Here is a 16,625-nt window from a genome sequence, read left to right as displayed (position 1 = left end):
ATTATAAATATATCAATTTTAGAAAAAAACAATTTCTTTCTTTAAATTGAACTTTTTGTCCTTAACAAAGTGGTAAAACTATAATTAGTTTTATGATTTTACTTTGAATTTATCTCAAGTTTTAAAATCAAATTGTTTATCCTATAATTGAAGTCATAGAAAGTTAAAATTTTCTCAATATTATTTATTAGTTGGGTATTTATTGGTCATACCTATAAATTTGTTGTAGCCTAATGATTTAATTTATATTTGCATGGAGTTCATTTCTGTTTGTCTTATTTATTCTTGTTGACTTTATAGGCATGCTTTTACTCTGCTAAAAGTAATATCAGAGACAAATTTATTAATAAAAAATGCCCATAATAAGTATTTCTCTTAAATCTCCAAGATCAGTAAAATTGATGAAATAGTTCCAGTTTTTTTCAAGATTTTATTGTTTAAATCAATTAGACAAAGTGATTGAATAAAGGTTCAGCCAATATAAACCCTTTCAATTCCAAGATAGATAAAATAATAATTGTTTTTATTAAGGAAAACATATTAATTTATTCATAACTTAAATTGTCTCACAGTTAGTCAGGGGAGACGACCCTTCCTCATATTACCATTTATTTGAGTCTAAATTAAATGGATTTGAATGTTTTATTGTACAAATGAAAGTAGTATATGTTTTAGGATATTATAATGAAACAGAACAATGCTTGAATATTATGCATAACTCATTTATTGGCTGAATTATTAGTATGAATGCATTTATTATTGAATATTTTTCAATTTGACTTTATATATCATATACACCATTACATATTTATAAACATTGCATGGTTTTATCACAATATAATATATAATAATTAATATGCTGCAAGAAGTAACATTTTAATCAATTGAAGGCCATACGGTTGCCTATTTAATTGCTACCATCCATTTCATTTGAAATTGGGTGGATAGTTTTCTCATTTTCAATCAAACCACATCTCCTTATTTTTATATTGTAATTTTCTCAGATATTTACTAATTCCTCATTTTAAATTACCATACTTTGCAATTGCTTTTATTAATACAGGTTTCATTGTAAAATTATTCAAACATTTGATTAAAATTAAATTTAAGAATCAGGCAGTATGAAAGATGTGGTTTAAAAAAACTGGACAATAAGAGAAAATTTGTTTTGCTATATCATTACTAACAGAAATTAATAAATTCAATACATTTTTATTTTATGCATTGAGGAATATTTGAATTAATATATGCCTCAATGTTAGAATATTTTTAGCCCAAGCAATGTAGAATTATTGAAATGTCATATGACCACTTAGTAACTTGAATATTTTCTATTTTACAGAGGATAATTATGATGATGATTTTGAAGACGAAGATTCTGGCAGTAAGAAAGATAGCGGCACAGGTGAGTACATGAGATATATCTCATTAGAAAAGTCAATTAGAAGGAAAAAAGGTAAGTACATGAGATTTGTCTCATTAGAAATGTCAAGTAGGAGGAGAATTGATGAGTATGTGAGATTTGTCTCTTAAAATCTAGTCTACCAGCAGGAGGAAAATCAGTGAGTACATAAGACTTGTCTCATTTAAAATGTTATCAGGAGGAAAATAGATAAGTACATGAGATTTGTCTCAGAAAGGTCTACAAATAGGTTCATTCATGCAATTGTCTAGTTACTTTGTCTGACAGAAGAATATGTGAGTTAACATGAGAATTAACTAACAAATAAAAACAGATGGGAACATGAGATTTTTCTCATTAAAAGTATGACTTATCATGCATAAAATTGAAATTTACGTAATAGGTTGTTGTCACTTTTTAATCTTAATTGAGAAAATGTAACCTTTCCACATTTCCAACGTATTATAGTATCATGACAAACAAATGTTATGAAATGAAATAAGTATGGAATTTTTCATGTTTTTAAGATCTTATTTGAGTTGATCTTTTTTAAAATATACTGTGTGACTGTAGTTATATATCCACTTTTAATTATAAAAGATTGTCTGATATATATATAGCATAGAATCAAAGCTAGCACTACAGAATTTAAAAAAAACATCAACTTCTAAACATTTTCTGAAATGTTATCTTGATCTTTTGTTTTTATATGAAATAATCTTGATATTTATAATATAAAACTTGATGTTTGTAAGAGACTGGTTTAGGGATATTCCAGGGGAAAAATGTATTGGGGTTCGGGTTTGAATACACTTTTGATATACTGCACCACCTATGATTTTTTATTTATTTCATTTGTAACAGAAATGTATTTGCTTTTACCCCTTTTACCCACATAAAAAAAATATCACATGGTGTCAAACCCTCCGATACATGTTTTTTTTCCAGGAATAGCCCTTACATGATAATAATTTTAATAGATTAAAAAATGAAAAATGATGACTTTGTATATTTTTTAACTTCCAGATGATTGACTATAGAAGGGTTATTATTATTTTATATTTTTATTGTTTTTATATATACATAAGTAGTTTATTATTGTAAATGCCTTTTTCATGTCATTTTTCACCACTTATATTCATTTTCAATCTTATGTTTCGATGATAATAAGAATAGAAATTCTTTCTACTTTTGGGGCATAATAATAACATTCTGTTGTGCCTACACTAAATTAGTTATGGAACAATATATTTTCCAGCCATTCTTCTCATATATCAGGTTTTGGTTAAAGGTAGTCAGTGGTCACAGAAACCTTTTAATTAGTACTGATGATCATTATGAAATAAGATTTTAACTTAAAAGTTAAAGATTTTTTTTTTAAATGTGACATTGTGAGTAGGCTTTAGACAAATTCTTGATTTGATAATATTATTAATATTTTGTGATACAAGTCCCCATTTTCTTAAAATTGTACAATTGTTTGTTAGTAAATGTAAGCGTTCAGACTATTAAAGTGTTTTAAAAAGAATTTGAAAAACATTTACAATTTTTCAATACCATATATTATTAGTGTTTAGATTTGTTGAAAAGGTTGAAATTGAATCATAAGTGCTTATAGAATAAAGTAGTTTATTGTCTTATTTATTTATTTATTTTTCCTACAATGTTTAATAATTATTCTCAATTTACCAGATACCAGGATAAATATTCTGGACAAAGATGATACAAATGGTGATTATTGAGTTGTCCCCCCTTAAGTTCACTTCCTGTGTCACATTAAATGTTTGACCTGTGGTCAGGGAAAACAAGTCTTGTTACCTTATAGATTTTATAAATATTATATATAGTCACAGCTTATTCAGTTGAGTTATAGAAGATTTTGCTATTTTAGCTTTTCATAAAATATAAATCCTATTTAACAAGAGTTGTGTCCCTTTTTCCCCTTTTTCAGCAAACCTAATAAATAATCTGTTTCTGTAGTGAGTTTACACTCTAAAACAGTATCCCTTATTGTCCACTTAGTATCCGTTTAATTTTCAAATTAATTACCATCTATAATTGCTATAGTTGTTGAACTAATCTACCATAGCATAGAAAAGGAAAAAGAAATCAAGTTTAGAATATTCCTTTCCAGGAACCCTACTATTTCCCTAAATAAAATGAATGACATTTAAAAGTAATCCTTATTTGAACACTTAAATTTTAATCATAGAATTTATATTACCCTCCTGTGTTTCTTCCCCAAAGTATTTCTATAAAAAGGGGGGATATAAATATGTGTTGTGAAAAGCTGAACTTTGCAAATCACTCAACTGAAAACCTGCTGTAATGTGAAAGCACGCAAGCATGTAGTTTTTCAAGTCGCTGGTTCAGGGAGATATTTAAAGCCAAAATTAGTCAGATAGTAAAACAAATTTAGTTTGCATGCTGCTTCATATTTTGTTATTTAAATTTATTCCGTCTGTAATATTGATATTGTACCTGTTTCCCTGACCACAGTGGCAAATGAAATCACTGCATGGTTGATGTGATATTTACAAATAATGACCTTGAACAACCTTGTTGGATGCAAATTTTCAGGTTTTGGGTGGACTCTTAACAGATAGATAGATCCCTAATTTTGGTTTTTGTTAATGTAAAAAAGATTTACAGAAATTTATTTTTCATGAAGCTTATTTTCGTTCATTATTTTGATGTCATTATCTGTTTTGTATAATTTGCATTTCAAAAGTTTCTCTAATGGCAATGCATTTTTTTGCCAGTCAAGGCCAATAAATGTTGACATCTTTGTCATTGCAGCCAAACAATCTTGTTCAAGATAAAATTGAGATCATGATATAATATAAAATAAAATTAGTGACATGTTCAACTGTGTAAGATGCAAAACAAAATTAAGAAGTTGGAATGAATGACACATAGCCAACAGTATTTTAATTATTAATCGTTTTTATGTTTAGATATTCAGGTAATTTTGATTCATTAGAATAATATTAACAATATCAATGATTATTGCAGATTTTTGTGTCTTTATGTGTGTACTACAGTTTCGTGTTTACATGTGTGTTGTGTATTTTATGTTCTGTCACCTTACTAGAATTTAACAGGGCCACCATTTTACCTGTACTTATATGAATGACATGTGCCTCTCACCTATATATCACATGATATGTCACATGACCACCACCTCATCACCACAGATTTTGAATTTCAAGACTTTTGTTTCGCAGGTTTGTATATTTTTTAACATATTAATAGATGAAAAAGTAACATAACAAAAATACTGAACTACTATGCGCTCTGAGAAAAATTCAAAACTGAAAGTTCTGAATATAAATAATGGCTTAATCAAAAGCTGAAACATGTTGATTGTGATCAATTACGAATGACGAGTCTCATCCTTTTGAAAATACTAATGAGGTATGATTGCCTATGAGACAAGTTTCTACCAGAGAACTAAGTATAAGGATTAAATAATATTTATTAACTAAAAAAAGCCATAAAAACATTATTATTTAATTTATGTAATCAAGAAAACTGGATTATTACTGTGGATTCATTTGTTTTCGTTGGTATCAATTTTTGTGGATTGAGGAGAACTTGCATGTTCATGGATATTTGATATTGTGGTTTAGCAATCTCTATATACAAAGCCTATAGAAAATTTGTAATTTGTTGAGCATTTGAAGTCATGGTTAACAATTTAACCCAAGAAAACAACAAAAATTGGTACCCAATGAATTATAATGAGTTCACTGTATATAGATTTTGGGAATACAAAGAGACAACTATTCCAACAACCTTGGCAGAGATGTGGAATAAACTTCATAGAACAGCAACCCAAAGACACAAAAAACTTAAGAAATATTCCAACAAACTGTCTTCATTAATAATTCTAGTCTGTTCATAGTGTCAATCTATGATTTAGCAGAATGTTTCAATAATGAATGAATTTGATAATGTCTAGCAACAATTTATACTTAACATTGAAACTTACATAAAAAAAATGTAACATTTGATATATCTTACAGAAAATGACCTTGACATTAGAGGTCATAGATGTGAAGAAGATGATGAAGATGATTGGTCAGATATTGAAGATGCAGAGGTCGCACCACCTAGAAGAGTTCACCAAATGAGATCAAGTACACCAGTTGTTGGTTGGGATGAGGAAAAAGAGGAAGCTATAATTAGCAGAGAGGAGAATGAGGATGATGATGAAGCTGACGGTAAGAGACACGTCCATTTTGATGAGGATGTTCAATGTATTGCAGCTTCAGACGAATCGGAAGACACGTTAGGTCAGAAAGAATCGGACAATGCAAAAGATAGGGACTTAAAGAAAGAGAGAGACATCCAAACCAAGGTGCAAGAATTTATAGAGGATAATGATACATGTGATGAAGTGTCAGAGATAGAGACTGACCTTGACTCTCCAAGGAGAAAACAAGATTCTCAAGGTCGTGTAAAAAAGCCATCAAGGGAAGTTGAAAAGAATAGGGTAACAAGAGAGGACAAATTAAAACGACTACAGAAGCAGGATAATGAGGTTTACAGTGATGATTTTGATTCTGTTACATCTTATGTAAGTGAATCTAGTACTAAGTCAACTGAAGTCTTTAAGGGGGAAAGCCCTCAATCGTTGTCTTCTTCTGAATCTTCAACTCCTAAAACTGGTGAGTACAAAGATCATAAAAACAAGGCACCAGTCGATGTTGTATCACAAATGCACATGCATGTTAGTAAAGTGCACGAAGATGATTTGCATGAAAATACAGAAGTGAAAGAAGAAAACACGGTAGTGGTGGAAGAAAAGGGAGATAACTATGAAATAAGGCAGGAAAGTGATGGAGAGGAAGACTCTAGCATGGAGTTTAGGAAGGGAGGACCAATGTCTATTACATTTAGTGAAATGGACATCATTGGGCCGCTGGCAACACTTCTCGTAAAAGTTCGGAGAAGGAGACGTGAAAAGTCAGAAAAACGATCAAGAAAACAAATGTTGATTATGATTGATGAAAGTGAAACAGATAGTTCTGATAAACCGGCTGACCATAGCTTTGTTGATACCACCAGTAAACCCAGTGAGAAACTGGCTGACCATACTTCTGTAGATAGTACAAATAAAGCAAGTGATAAACCAGTAAATGATAGTTCTGTAGATACTTTAAGTCAAGTGAGCGATAAACATTTTGACGATACTCAAGGCGAGGCTACAAGTAATGCAAGTGTAAAGGAAAGTATTACAGATGCTTTTCAGGATGAAAAACCAGTAAGTGAGACAGAGGTGAAAGGTCAGATTATAGAGAAAGATGGTTCAAAATCTGAAACTGAAACTGACAGCAAGGCTGAGAATTCTGATAAAATAATTTGCCAAGGGAGACTAAAGCCAATTTCTAAACCTAAATCAAGAACTAAAAAATCGCATAGGTCAGAGCACTCAGACTCCTCTTTATCAAGTGTTTCTAGTTTAAATGGATCTTCAAAGGGTACATGTAGAACGTGTCGAAGAGAAAAGGTCATTGTTGTCAAACCAGCACAAGCTACGAAGGAGACATCCATGTCAGAGGTCGAAGTTGAGACCGTTATAAAACAGAAAATTAAACCAAAAAAAGAATTAATTAGTGATCATTTTGATGCTGACATAGTTACAACACCTACTGTAAGTATAAACAAAGAATCTGTCGTCCCACAGCAGAATAGCAATGTAAGATTTGTTAAACCAAGTTATTTACAGCGAGAGTATGATGATGATGATGGGTATGACAAAGTCCGAATGAAAAAGATGGAAGAGAAAGAGAAGAAGAAGGACCCTTCAGACGAGGATATTCTACGACAGTTAATTCAGAGTACGTTTGATGAGTCATATGAAGTGGACGATGACATAAGTGTTATAGACATCGATGATGACGAGCCATCCATTACAGAAAAATGTAGCACCACTGATAAATTATCAGAGAGCTTTGCACAGACAGTTCATCTGAAAAAGGACAATGTAAATGATGACACTAACAGTTCGAGCAAAATGTTGACTACAAAGGAGGCGACCAAGCAAACTCAGTTGGATACCGGTCCCAATTTAGAGATTATAGGTACAAAGTCCAAATTGTGTACTGAATTGACTGATGAAATTGAAGAGATTAAGATGGATGATGATAAGAATGAATCTGAAAACCAAACAAACAAAATTTTATCTAGTGATAAGAAGACGGATGAAGAACAAAGTGTTACTAAAGACCAAAAAGAAGAAACAAATACATCCATGGACCACGAAGTGAAGCTTGTTGCTGAAAAGTCATACAATATCAGATTTAAAGCAGATAGTATTGATGAAATAAATTTAGTAGATGATAATAATGGAAGTCAAAAAGATAATTCTGTAAGCCAGAAAAATGAGAAAATTGCTACAATTGATCAAACCATACACATAACAGCTGATAGTTCTATCACAGTGAAACTAGAGGCTGAAGTGTTCAAAGCAACACAAGGAAGATCTGAGGTGCCGCAGGTAATGGTAGCATCAGCTGATTTCTTTGACGAAAAATTAATTGATGAGAAGCAGAATGTTTATTTGGAGAAAATTCAATCTGTACAAAAACCAGAAACTCCTAATGGGGAGATAACTCCAGCAGATGAACAACAGAGTAATGTTACCTTTATTGATCCTGAAGATACAGAACAAGCTGAAACAGATCAACCTGTACAAAAAACAGAAATTCCTGAACATGCAGAACTAGTTGAATCAGATGTTAAGCTTGTGGAAAATGAAGTGTCAGACATGTTAGATGGAAATGATGCTGTTGGTCAGGAATTGTGGAATGTACAAAGACCAATCAAGTATGTTACTATGTTAGAGGAAAGACAAAGTTCAATAGATGAAAGCAATATTCCTGTAGCCAGTAGTTACAAAACATTGTTAGAAAGAGAATCATATATTGAAAAGGAAAACACAACTGAACCAGGAGAAACAGTACTTAAGGAGACTGGAAGCCAAAAAGGGATACAAGATGATAAAGAAAGTTTGGTGGATGTTGACCATAAAGAAAAGGGGAAAGAGACTAATACGAAACAATTTATATATCAAAAATATTCTGTAGAGAATCAAGAAGACACTGTAGTAATGGAAACAGTAAATAGTAAACCAGCCAACTCAAAATCTTCTGTTCCATTTGAAGATGATAATTTGTCAATATCTTCAGCCATTGTGGGGGAATATGTTCAAACAATTATAGCAGAGGCTAAGAAGATAGAGGAAGCACACACTGTTATGAATGACCATGTACAAAACATTATGTCTGAAGCTAAGAAATTAGAGGAAATTCAGGTAAACTCATATGTAAACGATGACATAAAATCTGATGAGATCACTGAAAGGAAAAAAGAGCATATTCAGGTCAAAACATCTGTAAATGATGAAATGAAATCTGACAAAATCAGTGAAAAGAAAACAGAGAGATTAGAGGAAATTGAGATAAAATCGTCTACTCATGATAAAATGAAATCTAAAGGGATCAATGAAAGGAAAATAGAGAATTTAGAGGAAATTGAGATACAGAGGCCTTCTCCTAATGAAATGAAATCTGAAGAGATCAATGAAAGCAAAAAAGATGAAGTAATGAAAACCAAAGAAACCACAACATCTGTATCTTTTGACCAAGTAAAAGTTGATTCATCTAAAGACAATGATGCAATGATGGTTGTAGATGAAGCCAAGGAAGATGAAACAGATAAAATGTCCACTACAAGTGAAACTGACAATTGCTCTGTATCCTCAAGTGTCATAGAGAGCTATGTCAACCATGTGTTAACAACAGCCACAGAACAAACAGTCACAAATATAGCTGTAAGTAAACAGGCAAACAAGGAGGATAAGGTAATTCCTTTAGCTGTTGACATCAATTCAAGTGTCTTGTTACAGGAAGCAGATGGTGTAAAAGATAAATCAGGAGAAAAAATACCTGCTACTGAAATAAAAGTACCTGAATCAGAACTAAAGACAAATGTAAAAGAAGAACAAAATGAACTTTCTAAAGCTGTATTAAGTTCTGAAACCAGCCTCAATTCAGATCTTACTTCTGATTATAATACAATTACAATAGCACAACAAACACCGGTTTCTGCTACAGAAGACGATTTGAGATGCAAAGTTGAGCAGCAATCAGTTCCTGAGTCCAAAATAAGTCCAAAATTAGAATCTGATAGTCCTCCTAATATTGATCCCACTGTTGATTTACAAGAGAATAAGGATTCTACTGCTGATACTGTGTCCTTGACATCTGTCTCCTCTAGTGTTGTCTTGGAATATGTGGGGAATGTACTTGAGGGTGTAAAGGGAGAGTTAACTACAGATCAGAAGGTAGAATTGAACCAGTCACCAGACTTGCAAAAGGAAAGCCAATCACATTTACTCACTCAAAATGATATACAGAGGACATCAGTTGTTCAATCAGAAATAAAGTCACAAGTTAAAGATGGAAAGTCACAGGAGGTTGATCTTTCAATTGAAGAGAAACAGGATGATGGGAACAAACTTGTTAACCAATCAAAACTGATGTCACAAGTTGAAGATGGAAAGACACCGAAGGTTGGCCAATCAGATAAAGATGAACATGAACATGTGGAAGAAAAAGTTATCCAATCAGAAATGATTTCACAAGAAGAAATTGGAAAGGAACAAGATATTGACCAATCACATAAAGACAAACATGATGATGTGGATGAATCTTCAGTTTCTTCTTCTGTTGTAATGGAGTATGTTAATTGTATTGTACATAACATCAAAGAAGATTTAAGTAAAATAAATAATAAAGAGGAAAAAGAAAGTCCTAAAGGAGAACAGGAAGTGGGAAGTAATGCAGCTGAAAAAGAGGCTGTTGTGTCTGAAACACCAAGAACAGATCCAGAGAGACAGGAATCGGCTATGTCTGCCCCAGAATCACTTAAAAACATCAGTCGTGCAGCTATACAGAAAGATACACAACCAAATGAGTCAAGTTATAACAATGAAACCAAAGAAAGTCCATCATCTATATCTTCAGAACAGAATGAGAAGAAAGAAATAATTGTTGCGGTAGCTGAAATACATATAAAGCAGGACACATTTAAAGCATGTGAAAATGTCAAAGTATCTGAAAATAGCACACATGAAACGTCTGATGTTTGTATTGCGGGAAAGGAACCAATTTCTCCAGCTAGTAATAAAATTTCTGATGAAACAGTTATAACTGTTGATGGCAATAACTTTTCAGAAGAAATAAAACCAGAAAAAGAAAGTAAAAAAATATTGAAAACAGAAACTGAAGAAAAACATACAGAAGGAACTGAACCTAAAAATGAAAGTACAAAAATTTTAAAAACAGAAACCAGTCAAGATACTTCAAAACAGATAGACAAAAAGATTTTACCTGATGACAAAATGATAACTGAAGCTGTTAATGAACATATATATAGTGATGATAGCGATGAAATGAGGGCTGTAGAAGTGGCTGTATTAGAAACTGGCATGGTGGGAAGTCTGGCAGCCATTATACACCTGGACTCTAGTTCTAATGAGTCGGTTAGTGGTGCTACTTCGCCAGTGGATAACAAGAGTGTTTCTGACATTAACAGTGTAATCAAAGAGGAGAATCAAATCAAACTAGTGGAGAAAAATCATGAAGATATTGTTAAAGGAAAAGCTGAAGAAACGTGTAGTTCTGAAATGAAAATTGTGGAAACACCAACCACTGATACTAAATCAGCAGATACACTAACCAGTGAAACTAAAACAGTAGATACAACAATCACTGACACAAAACCACTTGATACACCAATTATTGAAACTAAACAAATCGATACACCAACCGCTGCAACAAAACCAGTAGAAACATCAATCACTGAAACAAAATCAGTATATAAACAAACCACTGAAACTAAACCAGTTGATACACCAACCACTGAAACTAAACCAGTTGAATCACAAACCACAGAAACTAAACCAGTTGATACACCAATCACTGAAACTAAACCAGTAGATACACCAACCACTGAAACTAAACCAGTAGATTCACAAGTCACTGAAACCAAACCAGTAGAAACACCATCAACTGAAACAAAATCAGTAGAAACACCAACCATTGAAACTAAACAGATAGAAACGCCAGCTTCTGAAATAAAACCAGCAGATACACCAAGCATTGAAACTATACCAGTTGATGCACCAACCCCTGAAACTAAACCTAAAGATACACCAGCTGCTGCAACTAAACCAGTAGAAACACCAACCACTGATATTAAAACAGTAGATAAACCAACAATGGAAACTAAACTAGTAGAAAAACCAACCACTGAAACTAAACCAGTTGATACACCAACCACTGAAACAAAACCAGTAGAAAATCCAACCACTGAAACAAAACCAGAAGTTGCACTAATCGCTGAAACTAAACCAGTAGATACACCAACCAGTGAAACTAAACCTATAGATACACCAAACACTGAAACAAAAACAGTAGAGAAACCTTCCACTGAAACAAAACCAGTAGACACACCAATCACTGAAACCAAACAAGTTGAAACACCAACCGCTGAAACTAAACCAGTAGATACACCATTCACTGAAACAAAACTAGTAGAAAGACCAACCTCTGAAACAAAACCAGAAGTGTCACTAATTGCTGAAATTAAACCAGTAGAAACTTCAACCACTGAACCTAAACAAGTAGATACACCAACCTCTGACACAAAACCAGTAGAAACACTAACTACTGAAGCAAAATCAGTAGAAACACCAACTACTGAAACTATACCAGTAGTTACACCAGCCACTGAAACAAAACCAGTTGATACACCAACCACTAAAACTAAACCAGTAGAAATACCAACCACTGAAACAAAACCAGTTGATACACCAACCACTAAAACTAAACCAGTAGAAACACCAACCACTGAAAAAATACCAGTTGATACACCAACCACTGAAAATAAACCAGTTGATACACCAACCACTGAAAAAAAAACAGTTGATACACCAACCACTAAAACTAAACCAGTAGAAACACCAACCACTGAAACAAAACCAGTTGATACACCAATAACTGAAATTAAACCAGAAGACACACCAAGCACTCAGACTAAACCAATAGATAAACCAACCACTGAAACTAAACTGGTATATACAACTACCACTGAAACTAAACTGGTAGATAAAACTACCACTGATAATAAGCCAGAACTTGCACAAAACACTGAAATCAAACTAGCATTTAAAACTGAAAGCAATTCACAAATCATTGATCCGAAAACTGCAGAGAGACCTGTGACTGAATCAAAACCAGTAGATTCTGGTAATATTGACTCAAATATTCTTGATGCTGACAAAATTGGAATTGTTGAAGTACCAGATGTTCCAGCTAAGATCAAACCAGTTTCTGAACAGGGAACTACTACATCAACAGGTAACATTGTAGAATCAACTATTGTTGAGGTAGGGAAAATAGGAATTACTGCAGTACCAGAAGTATCAGCAAATGTGGATCAAAACCATGAAAAGGAAACCAGTCCATCATCTGGTCACATTAGTTCAGTTATAGTTGATGCTGGAAAAATTGGAATAGTAGCGGTACCAGATGTTCAAGATATCAAAGAACCAGTTTCTGAACAGGACAACAGTTCACACATCATTGATTCTGTTGTTGTAGAGGCAGGCAAAGTGGGAATCATTGCAGTACCAGTTGCATCAGAAAATGCAGAACCAGTTCAAGCGCAAGAATCCAGTAGTGAAACTGGCTCCTCTGTTGAAGCTGCATTAACTGAGGCAGGAAAAGTGATAGGTAGTGTTGTACACTTAAATGCAGATGATATTTCTGAAACTGCTGTGAATGAACAGACAGTTCACAGTGTTATTGAGAATATTGTCATTAGTTCTGAGAAAATAGCTGCTGGGGTGATTCATATTGATGAAATAAAGAAGGATGTACCAAATACTAAAGAGAAAGAGCAGTCAAAAGATATAACTGTTGATCTCTCTCATACTGATTTGACCTGCAGAGAAAATGAAACAGTCCAGCCTGTTCAATGCTCTACTCCTAAAACACAACAAAATAATCCTTTTGAAAACAAAGCTGACACTGCCATACAAAACAATATAGTTGAACAGGTGAACTCTGGAAACTGGACTGTAGATATTGCAGAAGTTAATGATGGGCAGGAAGTAAATCCAGATACAAAAGGGGAAATAACTCATGTACCTGATATTGTTGTGACCTGTCCAAATAATCCACCAAATGAGGACTGTATTGTACAAATTTCAGATCAGAAACAAGTAAAGACGAAAACTTCTGAAAATACACAGAACACTTCAAATGTTTCAAAACAAAAGGATTTACAAGATTTGCCAATAAGTGTTGCTAAAGAAGAACAAACCGAAACAATTGATAATAAACCACAACAGACTAATCAAAAAGAAGAATCTGAAGAAAAAATTATGACAGAAACATCTGAACCTGATGTTAAACATGAAAATTCAGGCTCTGATATGGTAAATTCAGACCAAACGGATAAAATTAGTTTAGAGACAAATGAAAATTTAGAGATTAGGAATGCTTTACCCAATGGGTTGGAGATTAAAGATGGTGCCTCTGTTGGGTTAGAGATTAAAGATACTGCAACCAAAGAGTTAAAATCATTGGAAGATGAAGAAGTTTCAGCCATCTTAAATGAAATTGATGATAATCTTAACAGGGGTGAGAAGAAGATATTAACTGAAGCTTTAAAAGAAAACTTCCAATACAATGATGAACAGAAAGAAGAGATGAACATATTGACAAAGAAAGACATTGAGGCGTTATTGGAAAGTGATGCTGAGTTAATGATTGACAAACAGACTCTGAAAGATATTAAGTCTGCTGCTTATGATGTTGATGTCATGTCGACCATTTCTGAAGTGACAACTGACTCTGTCACACAAAGTGTTCCAAAATAAATACTGAAAGAACAAATGGATAATTTTCATGACTTAAACACAAGATGATACTGTGGATTCATTGATATTCGTTGGATACCAATTTTACATGGATTTCGTTGGTAAATGTGTACCATGTAATTAAATTTTCAAAGTATGAAATTTTTCTATCAGCTTGTATGCTGACCTCGGTAAAACAACAAAATTAAATAGTTTTATTTCATCCACACAAATTGGTAATCACAAAATTAAATGAATCCACAGTTAGCTTTTTAGACTTAGTTATCAGAAATCAACTTTTAGTCAGTGTTGTAATATTGATTTTCCTAAATGTTGTAATCTTGAATTTTATCACAAATAAAATCTTGAACTTTATATTTTGAATTTCAAGTGCACCCACTTGATCGAGTAAAATCATTTTGCATTTCCTTAAAGTTTGTTAACTCTCTGCAATTTTTGTTGAAACTTTCATAGTTTTATTTTTTTGTATATTTAACTGTAGTTGTCTATAAAGCACAAGTTGAACATGTCACATCATTAGTTTTTTTTTGTTTATATTTATTTGAATATTTCTCTGTATATATTATTATATTAGATTTTTGTTTAATTTGAAATAATTTTCAACTGAAGGGAAAATAGACATAGTTTAGTAGTATTTCAGATTTTACAAAATTTGTATGCTTTAGCTGTGAACAATTTTGCTTTCTTGATTTGATATATTAAGGGGTCACCAGATTTGAGTTTGCTGTCTTAAGGAGGCTCGAGGGTATAAAAATTTCAGAAAAAAATTAAACATTTGTTTTTCATTACAAATTTTATTTATTACCTTTTGTAGTTGTTACTTTATCATATGGTATAAAAACATTCAAAACAATTAATTCGTGTTGGCCCCCGATGACTTTTAAAATGTAAACATCATTGAAAAAGTTCCAAATTATCTCCCTTTGGTGGAAAAATGCCATTTTTTGGCTTTAAAAATGAAATATCTCTTTTAACTCATCGGTGACCTATATTTTTTAATATAATTTCGATATATGCTGTACCTAAACTAAATTATTGTAAAATTTGAGCGATTTCTGTAATAAATTTCTTTTTTTATTTCGATATTACCTTTATTTCTCCTATTAGTTCAACAGAAAAAAAAACACTTTTATGCTTCTTTCGAAGGCAGATTGTGAGCGCAAATGAACGGTGACCCCATTTTTTTATTTTATTTTTCTATTAACTATAAGATAAAGTTTATTTATAGAAAAATATAGAGAAATCCTATATAAATGATTTAGACCCGCTAACCCCCTTAATCATTAAAGTTGAGGGATGTATAAAACTCACGAAAAAGAATTTCGTAGCATGATGTCGTCTTGAAATAACATTTTCCTTATCATTTAATTTTAAGTGTTCATAAACCGTTTTTTTTTTTAGAAAAAAAAGATAATAATCTGTTGTCACTATTTTAAAATTAGGAAACTTCATTTTTTCTCTTTTTATGTCCATTCTGAATATTCAAAAATTTATATTATCAATTTTAAGTTTATCCTAGGGTAATCTTTCCGTATTCAGATGCAGTTCAAGAAGTCATAAATGCATACAAAATTTATAAAAATCTGAAATACTGCCCAATTATGTATATTTTGTCTAAAAGAATGTCATGGTTTAACTTTACTTTGTCTAAAAGAATGTCATACTTTAACTTTACTTTGTCTAAAAGGTGTAATGGTTTAACTTTACCTTGTCTAAAAGAATGTCATAGTTTAACTTTACTTTGTCTAAAAGGTGTAATGGTTTAACTTTACTTTGTCTAAAAGATTGTCATGGTTTAACTTTACTTTGTCTAAAAGAATGTCATGTTTAACTTTACTTCGTCTAAAAGAATGTCATGGTTTAACTTTGCTTTGTCTAAAAGAATGTCATGGTTTAACTTTACTTCGTCTAAAAGAATGTCATGGTTTAACTTTGCTTTGTCTAAAAGAATGTCATGGTTTAACTTTGCTTTGTCTAAAAGAAAGTCATGGTTTAACTTTGCTTTGTCTAAAAGAATGTCATGGTTTAACTTTGCTTTGTCTAAAAGAATGTCATGGTTTAACTTTGCTAAGTCCATCAGACCTGTTACATTTTAAAAATTGTGACTTGAATGGAGTCTCAGTTGTCTCGATTGGCACTGATACCACATCTTCTTATATCTATATAAATTTAGAGTTCATGCAGTTCATGAAATCAGCTTTATTGCAAAATTTGAAAGAATTCCCAAGAAGTTTGTGTTAGGAAAAATATTGTATGTGTGAATTA

The 16,625-nt window shown here is 32.1% G+C and overlaps 2 protein-coding genes across 4 annotated transcripts in view; both read left to right on the top strand.

Annotated features, from left to right (window-relative positions):
- LOC143054004 (uncharacterized) overlaps positions 1 to 16,625 on the top strand; it is a 55,822-nt gene that overhangs the window by 15,460 nt on the left and 23,737 nt on the right. For all 3 annotated transcript variants that reach the window (XM_076226843.1, XM_076226842.1, XM_076226844.1), the window contains one exon: positions 1,343 to 1,405. In XM_076226843.1, coding sequence (XP_076082958.1) covers positions 1,343 to 1,405 — 63 coding nt within the window. The remainder of the gene's footprint in view (positions 1 to 1,342; positions 1,406 to 16,625) is intronic.
- Positions 6,083 to 15,758, top strand: LOC143054002 (uncharacterized). The gene has a single exon (XM_076226840.1). It carries the CDS (start codon positions 6,126 to 6,128, stop codon positions 14,358 to 14,360), a length of 8,235 nt encoding a protein of 2,744 aa, XP_076082955.1. The 5' UTR covers positions 6,083 to 6,125; the 3' UTR covers positions 14,361 to 15,758.

This window comes from Mytilus galloprovincialis, chromosome 12 (genome assembly GCF_965363235.1).
Source record: "Mytilus galloprovincialis chromosome 12, xbMytGall1.hap1.1, whole genome shotgun sequence".
Classification (NCBI taxonomy): domain Eukaryota; kingdom Metazoa; phylum Mollusca; class Bivalvia; order Mytilida; family Mytilidae; genus Mytilus; species Mytilus galloprovincialis.
The sequence above is the reverse complement of the archived record's forward strand: the minus strand, read 5'-3'. Positions and strand labels throughout refer to the sequence as shown.